The 20,827-nt window shown below is 37.8% G+C and overlaps 5 protein-coding genes across 9 annotated transcripts; 3 read left to right on the top strand and 2 right to left on the bottom strand.

Annotated features, from left to right (window-relative positions):
* Positions 1 to 396: 396 nt before the first annotated feature.
* LOC120016489 (proline dehydrogenase 2, mitochondrial-like) lies at positions 397 to 2,955 on the top strand. The gene is made up of 4 exons (XM_038869288.1): positions 397 to 1,038; positions 1,589 to 2,237; positions 2,333 to 2,573; positions 2,674 to 2,955. Exons 1-4 carry the CDS (start codon positions 481 to 483, stop codon positions 2,750 to 2,752), a joined length of 1,527 nt encoding a protein of 508 aa, XP_038725216.1. The 5' UTR covers positions 397 to 480; the 3' UTR covers positions 2,753 to 2,955.
* Positions 2,956 to 4,154: 1,199 nt separating this feature from the next.
* On the bottom strand, positions 4,155 to 8,202 carry LOC119979986 (probable inactive ATP-dependent zinc metalloprotease FTSHI 3, chloroplastic). The gene is made up of 5 exons (XM_038822618.1): positions 8,116 to 8,202; positions 6,859 to 8,002; positions 5,929 to 6,252; positions 5,286 to 5,586; positions 4,155 to 4,735 (listed from the first exon to the last, which is right to left on the bottom strand). Exons 2-5 carry the CDS (start codon positions 7,972 to 7,974, stop codon positions 4,536 to 4,538), a joined length of 1,941 nt encoding a protein of 646 aa, XP_038678546.1. The 5' UTR covers positions 7,975 to 8,002; positions 8,116 to 8,202; the 3' UTR covers positions 4,155 to 4,535.
* Positions 8,203 to 8,917: 715 nt separating this feature from the next.
* On the top strand, positions 8,918 to 11,239 carry LOC120017177 (pentatricopeptide repeat-containing protein At3g02490, mitochondrial). The gene has a single exon (XM_038870308.1). The coding sequence runs from the start codon at positions 9,031 to 9,033 to the stop codon at positions 11,005 to 11,007; it is 1,977 nt and encodes a 658-aa protein (XP_038726236.1). The 5' UTR covers positions 8,918 to 9,030; the 3' UTR covers positions 11,008 to 11,239.
* A 750-nt stretch (positions 11,240 to 11,989) lies between these two features.
* Positions 11,990 to 16,389, bottom strand: LOC120017222 (F-box/LRR-repeat protein At1g55660-like). 5 transcript variants are annotated; one of them, XM_038870380.1, is made up of 5 exons: positions 16,232 to 16,387; positions 14,655 to 14,710; positions 12,964 to 14,099; positions 12,721 to 12,879; positions 11,990 to 12,644 (listed from the first exon to the last, which is right to left on the bottom strand). In XM_038870380.1, the coding sequence occupies exons 2-5, from the start codon at positions 14,656 to 14,658 to the stop codon at positions 12,336 to 12,338; spliced, it is 1,608 nt and encodes a 535-aa protein (XP_038726308.1). In that variant the 5' UTR covers positions 14,659 to 14,710; positions 16,232 to 16,387; the 3' UTR covers positions 11,990 to 12,335. The 5 variants fall into 5 exon arrangements, with proteins under 5 accessions (XP_038726308.1, XP_038726310.1, XP_038726309.1 ...); XM_038870382.1 differs by lacking the exon at positions 16,232 to 16,387 and adding an exon at positions 15,366 to 15,664; XM_038870381.1 differs by lacking the exon at positions 16,232 to 16,387 and adding an exon at positions 15,359 to 15,654.
* A 2,083-nt stretch (positions 16,390 to 18,472) lies between these two features.
* On the top strand, positions 18,473 to 20,546 carry LOC120016488 (zinc finger protein CONSTANS-LIKE 2-like). The gene is made up of 2 exons (XM_038869287.1): positions 18,473 to 19,418; positions 20,098 to 20,546. The coding sequence occupies exons 1-2, from the start codon at positions 18,699 to 18,701 to the stop codon at positions 20,461 to 20,463; spliced, it is 1,086 nt and encodes a 361-aa protein (XP_038725215.1). The 5' UTR covers positions 18,473 to 18,698; the 3' UTR covers positions 20,464 to 20,546.
* Positions 20,547 to 20,827: the final 281 nt, after the last annotated feature.

Genomic DNA, 20,827 nt, shown 5'->3' with positions numbered 1-20,827 from the left:
TGTTATATTGTTAAGGTGGAAAATAATTACTTTCAGATTCAATTCATGAAAAAAAAAAGAAGAAGATTCAATGTGAATTATCTCCAAATATTCTTTATTTTTTTTGGATAAAAATCTCCAAATATTCTTCACATTATTAGGCAGTGATAATTAGCATTAATTGGGCAGTAATTTTTGCCTAAAATGGAATCTCTAAAGATTCCATGAATCTTGTAAACACAAAACTCATTCACAGCCGTTGATTATAGACCGACTCAGAACGTCTTGGAATCTATTGTGACATGTAAAGTAAAGCCAAGTCTTGCTCTTTCAATTTACAGACTGTGAATTGGCATCCCCATACCATAAACCCTGTACCTCTTTTGCCTTTAAATTTCAACCCAACCAACCCAAAACCACACGACATTTCCTCTCTTAAAAAACAGAGCCAAACAGAGCCTTAACAACAACGAAAAACAGAGAGAGTGCTTCCTCTGTTTCATGGCCACCCGTACAATCCCACCAAAGGTTCTCAGAACCATCACCCGCCCCCACACCTCCGTCACCACCGCTGCCGTCCAACCTCCCTACCTCACCTCCCACAAACAGAAACCACCACCACCACCACCACAAAAACCTGCAGTTATTACTAATTTAATTTCACAAACAGAATCCTCTGTTTTGAACCTCGACGACCATGAGAAGGTATTTTCGTCGGTATCGACAGTGAATCTCTTGCGGTCGTCGGCGATTCTGAAAATGGCGGCTACGGAGCCAGTTGTGGATTTGGGTTTGTGGGTAATGAGGTCTCGGTTGATGGAAATAAAGGGTGTGCGTGATGTGTTGTTGAGCACAATCAAACACTCGTTTTTCAAACATTTTTGTGCCGGTGAGGATGCTCAAGAGGCTAAAGAGTGTCTTTTGAAGGTTAACCAGACTGGGTTGAGAGGGATGTTTGTTTACGGTGTTGAACATACCTGTGACGTTGATGCTTGTGATCGGAATCTGAATGGGTTCACCGGCGCCGTCGACATCGCCAGTTCGCTACCAAAATCCTCTGTAAGTCACACTTTCATTGTTTCCGATTGCCAAACACGTCTCTCACAATGATAACCCAGAACAGAGTCCGTCAATGAAAAATTTTCCGTTCTCCATGTTGTTGGGTTACAGGCTTACAGCCGTTTTTCTTTTCTTTCTTCATTTTTTTTCAAAATTTTGGGTGTGACGTAAGCAAAACAGATTTCTTTTATGTTATAGATTTATTCCAGTATGTTTTTGTTGTGTAGATTCCACGTTGGTTTGCAGTTCTGAAATCATAGCCCATGCTTCAATTATTTTTATTATTTTGTTATTTTATTTGGAAAAATAACTAAAGAGTTGTTTGATTTTGCTAGTATTAAGTTTCTGGTTGAATATTCTGGTTTGAAATGATCGTATATTGGTGTTCTTGGCACCAGCCACTAAATTTAGGCTGACCAGTTGAAAGAAACTAATTTTAGTACACCAAGTTGTGTTCTTTCTAATCTTTTATTGGCTCATTGAAGATTCCAGGAAAACCCATTTGAATTTTCTGGCTGACCAATCATGATTTTCTTTGTTATTGCAACAGGCCAGCTCTGTTGTTGTGAAGATTACTGCAATTGTCCCTCTCGACCTATTGGAGAGAGTTAGTGATTTGTTAAGATGGCAACAAAGAGACCCCTCGTTAAATCTTCCATGGAAGCTGGATACCTTCCCGGTTTTCTCCGAATCGAGCCCTTTATACCATACAATGAAAAAACCAGAACCATTAACACCAGAAGAAGAGCAGAACCTCAAACAAGGCCATGAAAGACTACTGAAACTATGTCAAAGATGTGTTGAAGCCAACGTACCATTAGTAGTCGATGCAGAGGATACAAGACTTCAACCGGCAATCGATTACCTGACATACTCCTCCGCGATCGTTCACAAGAACACGGGTAATCCAGTTCTGTATGGTACAATTCAAGCATACTTGAAGGATGCCAAGGACAGGTTGTTACTAGTAAGCAAAGCTGCAGAAACAATGGGAGTTCCAGTTGGGTTTAAGTTGGTTAGAGGTGCTTACATGTCTAGTGAAACAAAGCTGGCAAATTCACTAGGATTTGAGTCTCCGATCCACGATAGTATCCAGGCGACGCACGATTGCTACAACGACTGTGCTTCGTTCGTGCTCGATAAGATTGCTAATAATGCATCAACTGGGGTTATTCTTGCAACTCATAATGTTGAGTCAGGTATGGAATTAGTCCATCCATTACAGTAAAATGTACAACCATCAGTCTCTACTCTCAATGGATGTACTGAACAGGTAATGTTTGATGCAATACAGGAAAACTTGCTGCGACGAAAGCTAGAGATTTGGGGATCAAGAGCGGGAACGAGAGGCTCGAGTTTGCGCAATTGTATGGAATGTCAGATGCACTTTCTTATGGTTTGAGCAATGCAGGGTTTCATGTTAGCAAGTACATGCCTTATGGTCCTGTGGAGGTGGTTATACCATACCTTCTTAGAAGAGCTGAAGAAAACAGAGGAATGTTGTCTAGTTCCAGCTTTCACAGAAACCTCATGAGGTAAAATCAAATTCTGTTGAGACAGAGACAAATAATTTGTTTAAATTCAGATTGAAATTGCCACATTGATGCTTATGAAAATCTCCATTGTTGAGTGCAGGAAGGAGGTGGTGAGGAGAATCAAAGCAGCTGCTTTGCCCAAGTTTGAGATGCAAGGCTATCCTCAACAGAGTGTGTAAATTACTAAATATTGTCCCCTAAATGAGCATCTAGAAAAAAAAGAATAAAACAATCCCTTATGTTGAGAGCAACATACTGCATTTTATGGCAATAAAATAATAAGATCTTCATGTGTTCTTGAAGATATTGTACACTACTCCCTTGTACTACTGGCATGGTTGTCCATATGCAATTTATGGAGAGTAGGGTCTCTCTTTTAGTATTCTTCAATCTTCAGGTGTTCAGAGAATTCATCTTTGCTTCATATGATGACATCTTCATTGTATCACAGCTCGTCTATATCTTCCCTGTGTGGAAGCCAAATCTCGTGAATATAACGTCTTTTGGATAGTTGAGTGGGCTTAAATCTCGGGTCACCAAAACAACCCGTACCACGTTGATGACAAGAATGACTGACCTGAAACCCTTGTCACCTTTTTTGTCTGGTGACTAGTATACAAGTACCCCATGCCAACCCAGAAGAGTCAATTGTTGTTGCTATTAGTAAGAGACGTGCAAGCAAATGTCAAGCTGGGAGCCTGAACTACACAAGCGAGACTAGTCACAGTTTGCAGCAGAACAAATGTATCAAAGTTGTATTTATCAACCACTTGCATGAAGTTTCTGCGAGAAACTTCAATGGGGCATCAACCAATGGCAGTCAAATCTGGAAGTGGGTGTCAAGATCACTCGGAGGAATCTCCCACTAAACGGGAAGTCGTTATTGTATGATCCATTCATGCTGACAACTGACCTGAAGATAATACATTGGATTTGTATGGTGAGAAATGGAATCCTCAATTATTTTGAGAGAGACTCAATTTTGAAGTCTACATTTCCTTCCAGCAACCAATTCTGAATCAGCTTCCAATTCTAATATGGCTAAGATTGTGACAGCCAAAGCAATGCTATCCAACGAGGAACATAAAGGGAATATGAAATTGATTTTGTTCCGCACTAAAAGAGGTGATTATGCACTGAATCCAAGATTCTTTGAGAAAGAAAGGGATTTACAGTTTATAGAGCAAGAGTTGTACAAGAAACAAAGGCAAAAGAAGAGAACAGAAGGTCAAGATAGCAGAAAAGTTCCCAACAAATGGTAAATTTAGCCCTTGAATTATTTGAATGAGGCATGATCAGACAATGATATATATCAAATGTTTGGAAAAGGGGAGGGATTGAGGAAATTATTTGGGGTTGGCTAATACTGACTCCGGAAATCATTCAAAGAAAAATTCAAAGATTACTACACACGCAGGCATGAATATAGCGTGAATACAGTTCACTTAGTCACTTACATGCATCAGCAAATACTAAAAGCAACCAAAAGTTGGTTCCATCTATCAATCAAGTTAATCAACCCACCCAAAATTTGCGTCGGCGCATTTTATCTTCCCTAAGACTAGTCTCAGAAAAAAGATATAATACCTGAAAGGCACTAATGTACATGGTATTTATAAAAAGATCCGACTTTCAATTTCGAAAACATAATGTGTACAGAACTATTGAAATCTAAGTCGCACGACTACAAGGTTGGATTTGAATAGTACCCAGAAGTCAAGACATGTATCCTCTAAATAAAGCTGAAAACAATTTCTGCAATGCCAAATTAAAAGTAACCAGGCGTTAACCACCAGCACCCTTGTGAATTCCACAGCACTCTAATTCTGATGACACTCTCTCAGCATTTTGCTGACACTGATCCAGTCATTTCTTCTGAATACTGGGTATTCCTCCAGAGGAAAAGTATCTTTGATTTTCAAATAACATTGGTGAACAGTAGAAAGAAAGTAACCTTACCAATCAACCCAGAGTTTGATAGCCCAAGGGCCCTTGCAAATCATCTCGTCTGGCATCATTTTTAGCAAATACAGATGGCATCCAAGGGAACAGTTTTCCTAGCTCCTTGCTTATTGTACTAGGTCTCAGCTGCTTATCATTGATTCCAAACTTTGCTCTTTCAAGTGCTTCCATCATATCTTCCCTTGTCACAATTTCACCACCTGTAAAACCAAAGAGTACAAGAAGTTAGTAAAACCATAGAGAACTTTTGAGAGAAAAAAAAAATACACGAGTATATCAATACTAAATCTTTGTCGCATGATTGAAACATTTTACAGGATCTTATCCACAAGAGTGACATTACATGCCAAAAAGTCACAAAGAAAATAACACGTAAGAGGAGGAAATGGTTAATGGGAATAGGTGGATTATGCTCGCCCGGGGGGGGGGGGGGGGTTACATGTATTTCAGCTTAAAAGCAGAGAGAAAACGACACATAGTCGAGGTTAGATGGAAGCATTATCTGCCAGATTTAGAGAAAGAAAAGTGAGCAGAAAATGGTTAACGGGAATAGGTGGCTCTAATGGTACATGTATTTCAGCTTTAAAAAAATAAGAGAGAAAAGGACATTGTCAAGATAAGATGAAAGTATTATCTGCAGGCAGGAAACAACTTCAACATATGCGGCAAGTCTACAATCAGTAAGGTGTATCAAAATGAAAAGGTAATGAAGCAATAGTTACTTGACTATTTAGTCTTATTCAAACTCACCTCTACGAGCAGCAAGCAAAGCAGCTTCATTGACAATGTTTGCTAGGTCAGCCCCTACAAAACCTGGTGTAAGAGAAGCAACTAGATCACAGATAAGATCTATGTCTTCCTCTAAAGGAACTCCTCTCAAATGTATAGCCAAGATCTTCCTTCTTCCTTCTTCGTCAGGTTCTCCAACCAGTACCTTTCTTGAGAATCGACCTGGGCGACAAAGAGCTGGATCCAAAGCTTCTGGCCTGTTAGTGGCTGCAATAACAATCACTTTCATGTCCGACTCAAACCCATCCATTTCTGTCAATAGCTGTAGTCATAAAAGGCCAGTTGTCATTGAGAAACAGTTGTAGAAGAATGTTATGGAGAACATTATGACATAACATAATGCTGAAATGTCCAGAAAAATACTCCATGTTAAATGAGGTAAGGAGGAAAGGTATAGATACATAGTAAAAGTATGTTATGTATTGATAATAATTACATAGCACAGGCAGAAACAGGTCGCTATTAAAGTTATGAAAAGGAAATTCAATATGGGACTTCTTTTTCGAATAGTCACTTCTAATTGGGATTCAGTCAAAATATTTGTAAAATGTATTAATGAAAGAGAAAGCTCAAAGTAAGACAAATAGATTGAGTGTCCACTTGCCTGGTTCAATGTTTGATCACGTTCATCATTGAAACTTCTACCACGCCTTCCCCCAACTGCATCAAGTTCATCAATAAATATGATAGAAGGTGCATCTCTTCTGGCAACATTAAAAAGGTCTCTAATGCGAGCTGCCCCTCTTCCAACAAATAACTCCACAAATTCACTAGCAGAAACAGTGAAAAATGGTACTCCTGCTTCTCCCGCAACGGCACGGGCCAGTAATGTTTTCCCTGTTCCCGGAGGACCCACCAGCAGTACACCTCTAGGTAACTTTGCTCCTAGCTTTTTGTAGTTAATAGCTCCTTGCAGACATGCAACTATCTACAAACATAAATGGCGTAAATAAAGGCAAATAAACTACAAGACTGCTGAAAATGTAGCATATTGCAACTCTAAGACATAGTTACTGGCACAGCATAGAAAAGCTTCCAATAAAACTTTTTTTGGCAGTTGAAACAAGTTAAAAAAGGTGATTCCAAGGACAACTAACTCAAAGTTAAATTTTTTTGTAATATATATTTAATATTTATGACTTCGCATCAACATGAGTTTTCATACAAAGGCCTTTTTAATCCATATTTAAGGGATCTCTATAATTAAGAAACAGTATATCTCTAATTTTGCTATTTGCCCTATTTAACTTCACATCTTCATCAATCATGAAACTATTCTGATAAGGCTAATTTGAAAAACCAGTTCAAGATGCATCAATAACAAATACAGGGTCTTATAGGCTATAGCCTACATGCCTATATTTTCAAGCTTTGACTTATATCATGGAAATGGCAAGAATAATCAATATCTGTCGTTCATAAAGATGCATGTGAAGAATCATGAATAAACAGTTTGAAACGGTTTTAGTTTTGGATTCAAATAATATAAACAAAAGCTTATATATCTGATTTATCTTAAACAGAAGACACTTACTTCCATAAGCTCTGTCTTGGCAACATCAACACCCTCCACATCATCAAAGCTTACCATCCGATTAACAGATTTCCGCTTCTTCGCCGGGCTATTAGCAGCAGCAAGTTGACGATACAGAAGCCACATCAAAGGAGTTAAGGGAATCCAGAGTGAAATTATTGTTATTAAAGTGCTTCTCATGGACTTCAAAACCGATTGAGGTGCCGAGCTATATCTTGTCCCCTTTTCTCTCATCAAACTAAGAAGAAATTTCTCATCTCGGTCACTTTTCCTTGTGGAATACTGCCACTCAGGGGCAGAAGAACCATTTCTTGAAAATCTTCTCAATAAACTCAAATACAATGGTTTGCTAGTTCTCGCATTTTGTTCTCTGCCAGATGTATCAGCCCCATTCTCAACAGAAACATTAAATTCCTGCGGTTTGTCTTCTGTCATCCTAGAAATTTCGAGACTCTGGGAGTTTGTATTGTAATATATAAGACGAGATCCCTCTTCAAGTAGTACCTCCGTAACATTACCACTTTGAAGGCTTGTTATTAAGTCCGAATATGGAACAACCTTTGAAGATGGCATTGCAGTTAATTTCATAAACAAATAGCACAACCCCAATGTGACAGATATTGCGGTCAAAAGAGTCAGTTTCTTTACATTCTTTCGCAAGAACTTTCCAAAGTCATCCAACATTGACCTAACCAGAACTCTCTTCATTCTCATAGTCAATAACCGCAACCTCGGGCGAAATCTCATTGAAAACCTCTTTCCCACACTTCCATTTTTTCTTTTCCTCAACTGGGTCTGCTCATCTCCACTGTTTTCTTTCGTCAGTGACCCAATTGGACCAATTCTATAGTTACATGACAACCCATGTTGAAATCTACCACGGGAACAAAAACCCAACAAGGGAACCCCACTTCTTGCGCTACTGAATAAACTTAACTTACTGGCAGACATCAACAACGCCCGTGAATTGCTACGACTATTAGGTACTTTATAAGTCACAACAGAACTGCCAAAGTTTTCATATTTTCTCCAAGACTTGGTCTTCACATCAAGAAATCCCGAGTTCTCCTTAGTAACTAATAAACGATTGTTGCAAGAAACAGAAAGAAAAGCCATGTCTTTTCTACAACATTATCAACATCATCTGTGAATCAATTAACATACTTTAACGAACATCCGATTGGAGAGACGCATAGCTTGTCCAATGCGTGATAAGCCATGAAAATCAATTGGGCAACTCGAAGAGTTAAAATTTACCTGATATTATCAGCTCGTACTAATGGTGATGGATATTGAGGGATGGATGCTCTTCGTTTCTCTCTGTTTCGGTTGATGAGGGAGGGCAAGAGATAAGAGGGGTTTGGAATTTCTGATCGTATATATTTTTTTTTATTATTATGGGATTTAAAGATTTAAATAATTTTTTACGTACTTCAATATTATTAAAAGGTAAAATATAATATTTAGTACTTCAACTATATTTCTAGTTTCACTTTCATCCTTAATTGTTTTTACTCTTAATTTTGTGCTTCAACTATTAAATTAAAAAGTATCTATTTCTTCCTTCGAGTGAGAGAGTAGTCGAAAAAAACCGACATCATATCTGTTTAATATATCGGAGTAATCCTAATTGACAAACTTTGACAAATGAAGATGATATTATCCCTAAACTATTAATATTTTGCACTTTTAGTATCTAAGTTATACAATAAAATAGTTTGAGGATTTTGAAGAGTTGAGTATTTTGAGGATTTTATAAAATGACAGGTGTAAAATTTAAGACAAATGACATGAAATGCATAAAAATTATGTCAATTAAGATGTCACGTATGATTATTCTGATAAATAATTTAATGGATGAATTAGGTACCTTTGAATAATTAAGAGATGATTTTAAGAGCGGAAAAAAGTTTAAGGATAAAAATGAAATGAATGGTATAGTTGAGGGAACATATTATATTTTTGTCATTATTAAAACAAAAATACGAGTTCTTTTTTGGACGAAATAATATACATCGTATACAATTTGGTACGCTAGTCAGTGGTCACACTTCACAGAACTAAATTTACTAAATACCCTCCAAAACCCTAAGAAGGTTCACCCGTCCCCATTTCGCTTCTCTTGCATTTCTTCCTCGTACTCAGAAACCATAACGCTAGATCTGGTTAAAGATGAGATATTCATGGCGTCTGATGCTGTTACGAAACTACTCTCGCTCTACTCTCCAAAACCCAACTCATTTTTCTTGTTTCCAGGTATACTCTTCTTCTCTTCGCTCTCTGTCTACACTTCTTCGCACGCATTCACCCTCTCAGTTTGATAACCTAGCGAACGGGATTGTCCCCATTAATCCGTATGCACAACTGAGATACAAAGACTTTGTAGCTCGTAATTTTTCATCTGAGGCTGCGATTGAGGAGGAAGGGCACACTGATCATGTAGTTGTAGTTGAGGCTTTTAGCAAGTTTAGTGATTCGGATGATATTAAGAGAGAACTGAATGGTGTTGTGTTCACCCATGATATGGTATTGAGAGTGTTGAAGAGTTTTGAATCAAGCCCGGATGTGGCAACAAGGTTTTTTGATTGGGTTGTTGAGAGGGACGGTGAGAGATTGAGCTCGAAATCGTATAATTTGATGTTGGACATTTTGGGACTTAATGGGTTTGTGGAGGAGTTTTGGAATTTGGTTCAAACAATGAAGAAAAAGGGTTATGGGGTGTCAAAGGGTGTTCATGATAAGGTATTGGATAAATTTGAGAAAGATGGTCTAGTGAACGATGCTGAGAGGTTGAAAGGGGTGTTTTCAACTGGGTCTGTGGACAATTCCATGGAAAAGATAGGATTGAGATTGTATAGGATTATTAGAAATGAGGTTTGGGGGGATGAGGTTGAGCAGAGGATTAAGGATTTGGATGTTACATTTTCTAGTGATCTGGTGAAAATGGTCTTAGAGAATCTCGGTACGGAGCCAATGAAGGCATTGATATTTTTTCGGTGGATCGACGAGAGTGGTTTGTTTAAACATGATGAGAAATCATACAACGCTATGGCACGGGTTTTGGGCAGAGAGGATTGCCTCGATAGATTTTGGAAGGTTGTCGATGAAATGAGGAGTGGAGGGTTTGAAATGGAGATGGAGACATATGTTAAGGTTTTAGGTAGGTTTGCTAAGAGAAAAATGATCAAGGATGCTGTGGACTTGTATGAGTTTGCAATGGCTGGAGCGAGCAAACCTTCTGCTAATTGTTGCACCTTTCTGTTGAGGAAAATTGTGGCTGGTAAGCAGTTGGACATGAATCTGTTTTCGAAGGTGGTAAGTGTTTTCAAGCAGAGTGGGGGTATTTTGACTGATCCCATGCTTGATGCGGTGCTCAAATCATTAACAAGTGTTGGTAGGATCCAAGAGTTTACTAAGGTGTTCAAAGCAATGGGGGAAGGTGGATTTGTTCCTACTGGCAATCTGCAGGGTAAAATTGCTTACAGGCTGAGTTGTGCTCGACAAAAGGAAGAAACCAATCGGTTTGTGGATCATATGGAAACTTTGGGGCGGGGTTTAGATGGCAGGGCCTGGGTATCTTTAGTTGAGGGGCATTGTGTAGCAGGAGATCTTGAAAAGGCATCTGAATATTTCCAAAAGATGCTTCAAAAGGAGGGAGCTTCTGGTGTAAGTTACACATTTGAATTGTTGGTAAATGCGTATTGCAACAAAAATAGAGCAATCGATGCATGCAAACTTCTGTGCAACTTTGTTAGTGAAAATCAGTTAAAGCCTTGGCATACTACATACAAAGCTCTGATAAATAAGTTATTGGTTCAGAAGGGATTTAGTGAAGCTTTGAATATCCTGACTTTGATGAAAAATCATGGTTTTCCACCTGAAGTGGATCCTTTCATCGAGTATATATCAAAGACGGGAACTGCTGATGATGCTATTGCTTTTCTCAAGGCCATGACTTCCAAGAGGTTTCCATCCACATCTGTTGTTATTCGCATGTTTGAAGCCATTCTCCAGTCTGGAAAGCATCATAAAGCACAAGATATCCTTTCTAAGTGCCCAAATTACATACGTAACCATGCCGATGTGTTGAATCTCTTCTGTTCCATGAAGTCAGCTAAAAGAACCACAGCTGCTGCCTTGGCCGTTTAGGCTTCTTGATCTGTCCGTTGTATTCTCAGGGTGATGTGGTATGAAAGATTGTCACAAATTTTGGCACACTGCATTTTTTTTCCTTTGAACCATGATCATGTGTATTGCAAAATAAACTCAAGGCATTCAAATTTCTGAAAATTTCTCATATTTGATGTTTTTCTTATGCTCTCATATTTACTTAAGGCATTTTTGGGTGCTTGATGGATAAATATATATATTTTTTTGTTCATTTACTTTCTGTTTTGATATTTCAATGGTGACTGGTAATTATTTTTGTTGAAGTTCCTAGAAATTGGAAACAGCTTCATAGTTTTTTGTTCTGTTTTAGCTTATAGCAATTAGAATATTGATCCTTGAGATCAATAATCTTGTTTAGAGTATTTTTTTTAGAGTACAAGTATAGAGTAAGCTCTCATTTATGCAACCTTTCAAAGACAGACATCGGTTTCCAGAATTATTGGCCATCTAGGATCTAGTTGATGCGTGACATTGGTATTTTCCTCTGCTGTATCTGTCTCCTATGCTGCAGTTTTTGATGACTGTCCGGACAGTCTGTTATCTGTGACAGCCGTTTTTGGCAGAATTAGAATGGATGTCGATTGATCAATAACGCTGATGCCTTGAACTGCTTGTCCGGACAGTATATGTAGCTGTTTCCATCTTGATCTACAAATTCTTAGCCTGGTTCTTTGTTTCATCCCATGAGTCTTTCGCTTGTCTTAAGGATCGACTCTTTTTGTCTTAGAGACTTTACTTGGGTATGCCTCTCATACCATGTACTTTTTTCTTAATTCAATTTTCTTACTTACCCAAAAAAAAAAGGTACTTTTTAGGGTTCATGTTACACCCTAATTTGATATATTCAACCTCTGCATGCCAAGCGTAATAACATGAATGTATTGCTCTAGTAGAGATACAATAACCAGCCATGAACATTAGGATCAAAGTGAAATGCATAACATATATGGCCATATTGCAACAAGTAAATGTTAACCCAGAATCCATATATGATCAAAAGCAACCAGAACTCCTTACACTTGCACACGGTGCAAAGTTCAGTTCTCCAATCCTTCAAAAAAAAATAATTCATAAAACAGTTTTTCCTCTCAAGACAGAAGGAAATGTAGAATAAACAAGAGAGCAAAATTCCCAAGAAGACCATGACTACTTTTGGGAGCTCATGTCATTCTGCTCACCTATGTCTGCTCTTCCATATATGCTTCCAACAAATCGCAAGGCACAGAATTGGAGTTGGAATCTAGGCTCACGCTGCAGGCTCAAACTATGCTAGCCCCATCAAAACTATAATAGTGCCAACTTAAATTTTACAAGACATAGACAAAGCCTGAATTCGGGACTTCGTATTTAACTTTTACTTGCGGTGAAGTCTTGTTTAATAGCTGAAGTTTCTCTTCAAGCAAGTCTTGAGGCATTAAATTATTTCCATCTTTTATGATGGTTACCATTTCAAGCATGGGTGAAAGATCAACAAGAAGCTTCAGATATGAAAATGCAATTCCCATGCTACATCTGTATCTCATCTTTACTGCTCGGAGTTTCTCAAAGGGGAGGTATGAGTGACGTTGCTCATAAACAAACTTGAAAGCGAATGCTGGATTACCTGAGTATTTAACCTACAAGCATCAACTAGCATACTGTCAAAACATTGCAAACCAAATCATTCCAAATTAATTAAATGAGCTGACTCACCGAAAAATCATACTTCTCTAAATTGGGGAACTTATTAAGTAATAGAAGAGATACTCCAACCACGTGCACATGTCTAAAATCAATGTCTCGTAGATCAACAGCTACGAGCTGCTTGTGTGCAATAGGAAACCTCTTGTTTATATCATCTATAGTCAAAAACTTGAGAGCCATAGAAAAGGAAAGGCGCATAAGTATGACACTAGTTAAAATTAACCACTGAAATCAAAACCAAATAAAACTCACCTTAAAAAATCGAGTACACAAAGAAATTCTCTCAAGAGTAGATAAACAACCAAGAGTGCTTAAGAGGTTACAAGCTATCTCTTGTTCGGAATCGTTACTGTCATTGGCAGAATAGTCGCTCTCATCCTCAGAATGATCAGTCCCAGAGTTGTAACTGTCATCTTCAGAATCAGGACTGTCATCTTCAGAATCAGAATTGTCGCTTCCAGCATCAGGATCGTCTCCTCCAAACGAAGAACTGTCAGTGTTATAATCAGAAAGGTTGGACCCAGAATCAGAAACTTCACTTCCAGAATGCGAACCATTACTTTCAGAATCAACATGGTCACTTTCAGAATCATAATTGCCACTTTCACTTCCAGAGTCGAGGCTATCATCTTCTGAGGAACTATATCTTCCAAAGTTCTTTGTCACTAGGCTTATCTCACTGCTTTTTAAATTTGGACAGTTCTCAAAACTGATACTTTCAAAGTTGGACACTATCTTCAAGCCTTTAAGACTTGGTCCAACGATTCTAAAATGATGAATAACCTCAATTCTCAGCAACACCAATCTCTCCATGGCAGGGCAACCAGAGATTAATCTAGCAAATGTCTCATCATCAATGTAGACTTTTATGAGATGGAGGCTGACAAGAAACTTAAGTCCTTCCAATTCAAATGGAAGTTTGACTCTACATCCGGTGAGCTGCAAAGTACTTAAATGTTGAAAAGAGAATAAGGGATCAGGTACATCATGAATGGGCCAATTATGTTGTTCCAGAGAAACTTCCTTGACTTCTTTCTTAGATAGGAAATATATCAATTGATACAGATCACCATAATTGGGCCAAGGGCAACTAGTTGAAAGCTTGAACTTTTCTATTGCATCATTGTGGTAACGTAGGTAATTATAGACAATAGTTTGAATCTTCTCCCATGTTGTAAAACTACTGCGTTGAGAATTTGCAGATTCAATGTGATGATTATCAATCACTAACTGTGACAAAACGCACCATTTGTAACGCCAATCTGTTGATAAGATGCTAGTCCTTACAGCATCCCTTAATGGTAACTTTGCAAGGATTGCGGGTAAAACATCCCCCGGAAGATTGCTGATTCTGTCTATCTTGGCATCCTTAATTGCTGCTGTGTCCCCTGACATCATTTTATCACAAATCCTATTAATTGCAGGATACCAAAGATGGAATGTGTGTGTCTGATATCAAAAACAGAAAGAAGTCTACAGTTGAACGTTATAAAACTCAGGTTGAGGTTTCATGATCAGATGTGTGAATGTAGCATGCATATAAATTTACTCAACAGTCAACACTTACGTTTTTCTACGCAACACAAATCATTAGCAAATATAAAACAACATTTACTAAACAGTTTTCTCTCCTTCAAACATATATCAAGTACTTGAACAGAAGACACCTTCCTCTTTTTGGTTATCTCTTTCCCATGCTCCCTTTTTCTCAAGATCCTTCCGAAATAGTGGTGAAAACAGTAGCAATGTTAAATAATTTTAAAAAAGTCGCACAAACTAACAAAGACACTGCTCCTTCATATGACATGCTTAATGATATTCCAATAACATATGATTGCAATCAAATGAGACAATATTTTTTTTTTTTTGAAAAACCAGCTTAGGGTTTCACACATATTTTCTTGAATGTGGTAAATGAAGAGATAAGACTGCTAAGTTCTTACCCATGGATGAACCCGTTACAATCCCTCAGCAAAACTTTGAAGTCTGTCTCTACAATCTAGACATAAAATGAAGCTAATCTCAATATTTGCACAGTTGTAACAAAAAAATATAAAATAATAATAATATTTTGAATTTTCAACAGAGAAAAGAAAAAAAGGGTCAAATAATGACCATACAAACTGACATAATGCCTCGATCTGAACTGAAATACGTGTTATTTCGTAATATACTATTAGTTAACAATCTTCCATTTATGAAAATATTCTGCTGAAATAAATATGTCAAAAGAAGAGTGTAGTATAAGAAAGAGAGAACGTCGGGTTGGATATGCAATCAAACAAGGATAGATCATAAATGAGACTACTCAATCTAGGGTAAGGGTAGCATCAATCAAAGACAAGATGCGAGAGAATCAACTAAAATGTTTTGGCCATGTAAAATGTAGAGGTATTAGTCCGGCAGTGTAAACTTGAAAAATGAAGTATAAGATACTAGAAAAAGGAACCCAGAAAGGACATCGATGGAAGTAATGAGAAATAACATGCGGTCTATAGGAATAGTTGAGAATTCAGCTTTAGATGGGAATGAATGGTGAAAGAGAATTCATAACCGATTTCTTTTGTCGATTCTTCTTCTTATTGTTCTTTTACTTGACAAGTCATGTGATTATACTATAAATTTTTATGGGAGGGAGAAATTAAACCTTGCACCTAGTGCAAGTGATGAGGAGCATGCCACCACTAGACCACAAGAGCTCCTCTTCTCATGTGGATTCATGTAGCTAACTTCAACATTGTCTGGAATAAAGGTTTTGATGAATGATGATGATGATTTCGACATAGGTAATGCACCAAAGAAATATCTCCAGTCATTCAACAAAAATAAACCGTTTTTCATCCTTATCTACACAATTCCAATAAATAACAGCATTAAAATATGTGGAAAAATATATATAGAATTTCAACTTTTGGTCACACAAATAAACATAAAGGCTTCTTTACATTTATGTTCCAACGAAAAGCATAGCAGAACATGATAAAGGACAACCACTTAATATTTACTCTCGTACCCCCGAAGCCAAACTGCAGCCCTATAGAGATAAACTGATGTGCATTAATAAATGTTCAAAAGATTGTAAAACCTATCCAGTTCCTCCAGTTTTTGTTCAGTTAGTAGAAAAAATAACACCTCTCTTTTGAATACTAAGTCACGGACAATATCAGCACAAAAGGGGATAATCAGACTGTGAAAAAATTGTGAACAGTAACACAACCAAACCCTGCCCCTCGAGGCAGGGAAGATGATAGGCAAACGTAAAAACTAAGCAATAAAACGACAATAACAAAAACTATTTGAATTTCCCAACTCATCAAATACGTTCAGCTATCAGAGAATGATGGATCATTCTGTAGCAAATACAATTTCAATTTCCCACATGAACAGTACTGTTAATTATTTTCAATCACGTATCACTGCGACGATTCAGATTCTATAAGCCCTCGTGTATTGTTCAAACGGTATCAGAAAAAAAAAAATCAAACCCAACAACTGTAAAATCGAACGAGTAAAACAGTACCGCGAATCATCAATGCACTGCGCCTTGAAAGATGAGAGCGTTGCAGAGAGAGACCAAGCAGGAGAGTTGGTAATTAGGGTTTTTTTGGAGTCTGTAGAACGGAAGAGAGAATCGTTTGCTCTTCGAATGAGTCTTCAGAGTCTCGGAGGTCGGTCGCGTTTGTGTTTTTGTTTTTTTTTTTTAATAATAAAATTAAATTTCCGTTTTGACTTAAAACGCAAAATAGTTTTCAAAAAAATCTAATGGTAGTTTCCAAACAATTTTCTGTTTTTGAAAATTAAAATAGGTGTGAAAATTCTTTTGAGTGCTTATTTTTAGAAATTTAATTATCATTGGATGGGAAGTTTCTGCGGTTATGTGAGAATTAAACATTTATGTTAGGTGAGAAATTTTTGTACACGTAGACCGAATTGTTTATATTTATATCAAATATTTAACTGAACAAACTCGTATAATATCCATTAGAATTAAAAAAAAAATCATCATGAGTTTGGTAAACTCATTTATTTGCATTATTAAACAAGCATGTCAAGTTTGTAAGTTCTCAAATCTCCCCTAAACTATGTTAAATCATGGTTTTATTTGTTTGAAAATGACATCTAGAGTTAGGAGTTAGAAATTAATATTTAGGGTTTTGTTGATTTTGAGAAGGGAGAGAAGTAGAGAATACAAAATAGTCTTACAAAATATTTACTCTCTCTTAATTAATTCATTACAAACATCACATATATAGAAATACATTAGAGGACACTCTAGAAGAGTGTGTATGCGTGGTGCCACATTTGGGAGTAGTGAAGATACGTGGCGTTAATTTCTCCACATAAAACACTGCATAATCATACTTCCAACAAATTTAAAGTTCAAGCGGGTTTAGTTTTTAGTTTTAGGATTTAGGATTTAAACTTTTGAATTTTTTTTCAAAATATTTTATATTCTAACATTATAAACATCAAAATACTCAAAAACATATTTTTAATTTATGATTTAAGAATGTTTCAGCCTATATATGTTGACTGGAGAAGTATAAAAAATCCCAAGAACGAACAAGTCTTATAATTTTCAACAGTCGGTCATAGAAAATATATATAACCAGTAATCTTCTTTGGGGTATTAATGAAGAAAACAGTCATCCCCACAGTCACAAGGATCTTCTACGTACCCTCATTTTCTCTAAATGTTGTGAAGCCTAGCTGGTCACCCTCGCGCAATTCCGAGAGCAGAAACAGTTCATCTTCGCAACAATTACGACTTCGATTTCCTCGAGAGCAGGTGAATTGATCAAGGATAATATATATATATATATAGAGTGTGTGTGTGTGTGTGGATTATGTTCTATATATTGCGCTGTGATGTAGTTCTAGATTTACAGAATAATTAAGATCCTTTAGAGAGGCACACCATTTTTCCTTTTCATCATCCTCCTAGTCCTATCACTTTCTTGTTGCTTAGGGTTCCTTGAAATTTGCCATTACTGTTATTATCCCAGAGGTGGAAGTGTGCATGGGACAAGTCTTAGCAATGAATCTTTGCGTACGTGAAGCTTGGCCAATACAACCTTTGGTGGTGGATTGTAATTCATTACTTGGAGCTTATTTAGAAGAATATATATATATATAAGTTAGGAGCATTACATATGATGACTCATAAGAATAGACTGAATAGTAGTGATTAGACAAATCATATATAGGACCAGCTGCCATATTCAAGTGACCAACTATTGGTGGAGCTGCACTGGTTGAGCTTATCCTAGGACAAGTATGGCCAAGTAATAGTTAGCCATCATTTGCATTTGGTGTTTGTGGTTGAGCTTCATCCCTCCATTGTCTATTTGCATTATTGTAAAGACCAAGCTTTCATTTTCAGTACATAATTAACTATTCAGGGTTGACTACTACATATGAAACACACACTATGTTTCTTTTTCCCTACCATTGTTTGTGTCAATTAGCGACGTTTCAATATATTTATTTGTATTTGTATGTAGCATCTTTGTTAAGACGAGATTTTAGGTTCAGCTCTCACGTTCAACAAAATTTTTTAAAGTCATCGAGCCACCATCATGGGTCAAAGACCCTGTAATTACCCGGTGCAAGCAACAACATGAGGACTAACAAACCTGAGAATTTTGTCATTTAAGTCGGAGTCCAATGCGACCATGTTTCGGAGGAGTTTAAAAGATAACGCTTGAAAATCTTAGCCATCACAGCGGCGAGCGAGTACCAACTCAGCATATACTCGCGCCACAAAGTAATTCGAAAGGCCAAGGAAGGAAAAAAGTGATGGGTCCCACGACAACACCACCATTGGCCTCACCAAACGAAGTAACGAACCTCCTCCTTATAAACTAACTTTTCCATCTCCATTTACCATTCGCCACATGTCGCCCGCAGATTCTATCCCCACTTGTTGCTCATTATGTGCTCGATAAAATGCGCAAACCATATTTCGAACTTCAATTTTCACAGAGATGATGGAGGAAGAGAGTGGCAGTGGCGATGGCGTTGCTTGCAACAACTGCTCTGTGTATTGTCGAGCTGACGGATCCTACTTGTGTACCGGCTGTGACTCCCGAATTCACGCAGTCAATCAAGAGCCTTCTGGCCAAGAACGAGTGCTGGTGTGCGAGGCCTGTGAGCGAGCACCAGCTGTATTTCTCTGCAAGGCGGACGCCGCCTTGCTCTGCACCTCCTGCGACGCAAATGTCCACTCCGCCAACCCCCTCTCACGCCGACACCATCGTGTCTCAATCTCAGGCAGCCCCTACACGCAACCAGGGACGATTGGGACAGAATTTCTGAGTCAGGAGGCAGAGGAGGAGGAGGCAGCTTCATGGTTATTGCTGAATCCAGTGAAGACTAGCACCACGACCACCACCAACAACGACAAGCAGATTAATAATGTTAACAATGGGGTTTTGTTGGGCGAGGAGTATTTGGACCTTTTCGGGTACAATTCAATTGGTGGCAATCAGTTCAATGAGCAATACAATCAAGATGATCAGGAGGAGCAGAAGTGTTACAGTATTGTTCTACAGAAGAGTAGTTATGGAGGTGACAGTGTCGTGCCTGTTCAGTGTGGAGAAGCCAAGGATGGTCTGCAACAACACCAATTGAATTTTCAGCTTGGTTTGGAGTATGAGCCCTCAAAGCCAAAGGTGTACAGCTTCAATGGTTCGGTTAGCCCAAGTGTAAGACCTTCTTTCATAGTAATTTTCTCTACAGCCTCATTCTAAAAGCATGATATACGATCTCTGTAGATACATTTTGCGTTCCCAAGACGATAGTCTAGTAGCATATCTCTTTGGATTTAAGCGAACGGTGCTCGAGGTCGGGATTTCGAACCAACCAGTTGGGATATTCTTTGTGGAATCCTGCTTCCGTAGGCTTGTCCCACTTTCAGGACCCTACCCACATGGGTTTCGGTCCAGTCTTACTTGTCGCCATCATGGTGGGGCTGTTTTGACGGCCCAAGGTTTACAACCCACTCACTTGTCCGAATAACATGTTGGGTAGCGTGGTTCCTCGCTTACCAAAAAATTTAAAATTCACCTACCCAAGTTCTTGTTTACATTATATTCAATTTCAATTTACATCTGTAATCTCCATTTGAAACTGTTTTTGATGGGTTGTTAATAAATTCCATAAAATCTTTGCACTTGCTGTATATTCTGTACACATTATTAGTTATCTTTTCACCTTCCAAAAGTTTAAGCACTTTTGTTCCATCTTTTTTCCTTTTCAATCCAAGTGGATCACTTTGTGTAAAAGGCTTTAGAATCATAAAGTTTTTCCTTTATTGATTCAATGGATATTATTCCTTCTTTTTCTTTTCTTGAAATTGACAGTGATTTGGTGTTATGTGATCAGATTCCCATTTCATCGTTGGAAGTTGGAGTGGTACCAGAATCCACAATTAGTGGCAACTCACTTTCACTTTCCCATACAAGGCCTCCAACAGGAGCCATTGGTCTTTTCTCTGCAGCTCCAGTTCAGATGCCACAACAACTCACTCAAATGGACAGAGAGGCCAGAGTTTTAAGGTACAGAGAGAAGAAGAAGACGCGCAAGTTCGAGAAAACAATCCGGTACGCCTCAAGAAAGGCGTACGCAGAAACAAGAGCGCGAATAAAAGGCCGGTTCGCGAAGAGAACGGATGTAGAAAGTGAAGTAGACCAGATGTTCTCCACAACATTGATGACTGAAACTGGATATGGCATTGTCCCTTCATTCTGAATTAACAGCTGGAAAATAAAGAACAATACTTCCTTATGTGGGTGTTGTCTAATATATATATATATATATATATATATATATATATTTATATATATATATATATGTGGCTAAATTAATGGCACCAATATGTGTTTGTAGTTTTTGGTGAATGTATTCTCACTGCTACGGCAATGTTCTGCAAATGTGTATACATATGCATTTCCTTGAATTCCTCAAGTTTTGATGTTCAAATACTTGTGTCAAGTAAACAAAAATACTCGGTCTAGTTTTCGAATTTGACTGATTTATGTTGAAAGTCTCAGTCCAAACACATCGAAGATATTGTCCACTCTAGACCACATACTCACACAAATTTGTTCTTCAT

The sequence above is a fragment of the Tripterygium wilfordii genome, chromosome 15 (assembly GCF_013401445.1).
Source record: "Tripterygium wilfordii isolate XIE 37 chromosome 15, ASM1340144v1, whole genome shotgun sequence".
Lineage (NCBI taxonomy): Eukaryota > Viridiplantae > Streptophyta > Magnoliopsida > Celastrales > Celastraceae > Tripterygium > Tripterygium wilfordii.
This window is presented reverse-complemented; position numbering and strand designations above follow the sequence as displayed.

Coding starts and splice junctions, on each gene's coding strand:
- LOC119979986 (XM_038822618.1), bottom strand. CDS start 7,974: ATGGCTTTTCTTTCTGTTTCTTGCAACAATCGTTTATTAGTTACTAAG. Junction 5,587..5,928: donor GTGATCAAACATTGAACCAG/GCAAGTGGACAC, acceptor TTATGACTACAG/CTATTGACAGAAATGGATGG. Junction 4,736..5,285: donor TTTGCTTGCTGCTCGTAGAG/GTGAGTTTGAAT, acceptor TTGGTTTTACAG/GTGGTGAAATTGTGACAAGG.
- LOC120016488 (XM_038869287.1), top strand. CDS start 18,699: ATGATGGAGGAAGAGAGTGGCAGTGGCGATGGCGTTGCTTGCAACAAC. Junction 19,419..20,097: donor ATGGTTCGGTTAGCCCAAGT/GTAAGACCTTCT, acceptor TTATGTGATCAG/ATTCCCATTTCATCGTTGGA.
- LOC120016489 (XM_038869288.1), top strand. CDS start 481: ATGGCCACCCGTACAATCCCACCAAAGGTTCTCAGAACCATCACCCGC. Junction 1,039..1,588: donor GTTCGCTACCAAAATCCTCT/GTAAGTCACACT, acceptor TTATTGCAACAG/GCCAGCTCTGTTGTTGTGAA. Junction 2,238..2,332: donor AACTCATAATGTTGAGTCAG/GTATGGAATTAG, acceptor GATGCAATACAG/GAAAACTTGCTGCGACGAAA.
- LOC120017177 (XM_038870308.1), top strand. CDS start 9,031: ATGAGATATTCATGGCGTCTGATGCTGTTACGAAACTACTCTCGCTCT.
- LOC120017222 (XM_038870379.1), bottom strand. Junction 12,880..12,963: donor TGTGTACTCGATTTTTTAAG/GTGAGTTTTATT, acceptor ATGGCTCTCAAG/TTTTTGACTATAGATGATAT. Junction 12,645..12,720: donor TAGAGAAGTATGATTTTTCG/GTGAGTCAGCTC, acceptor TGATGCTTGTAG/GTTAAATACTCAGGTAATCC.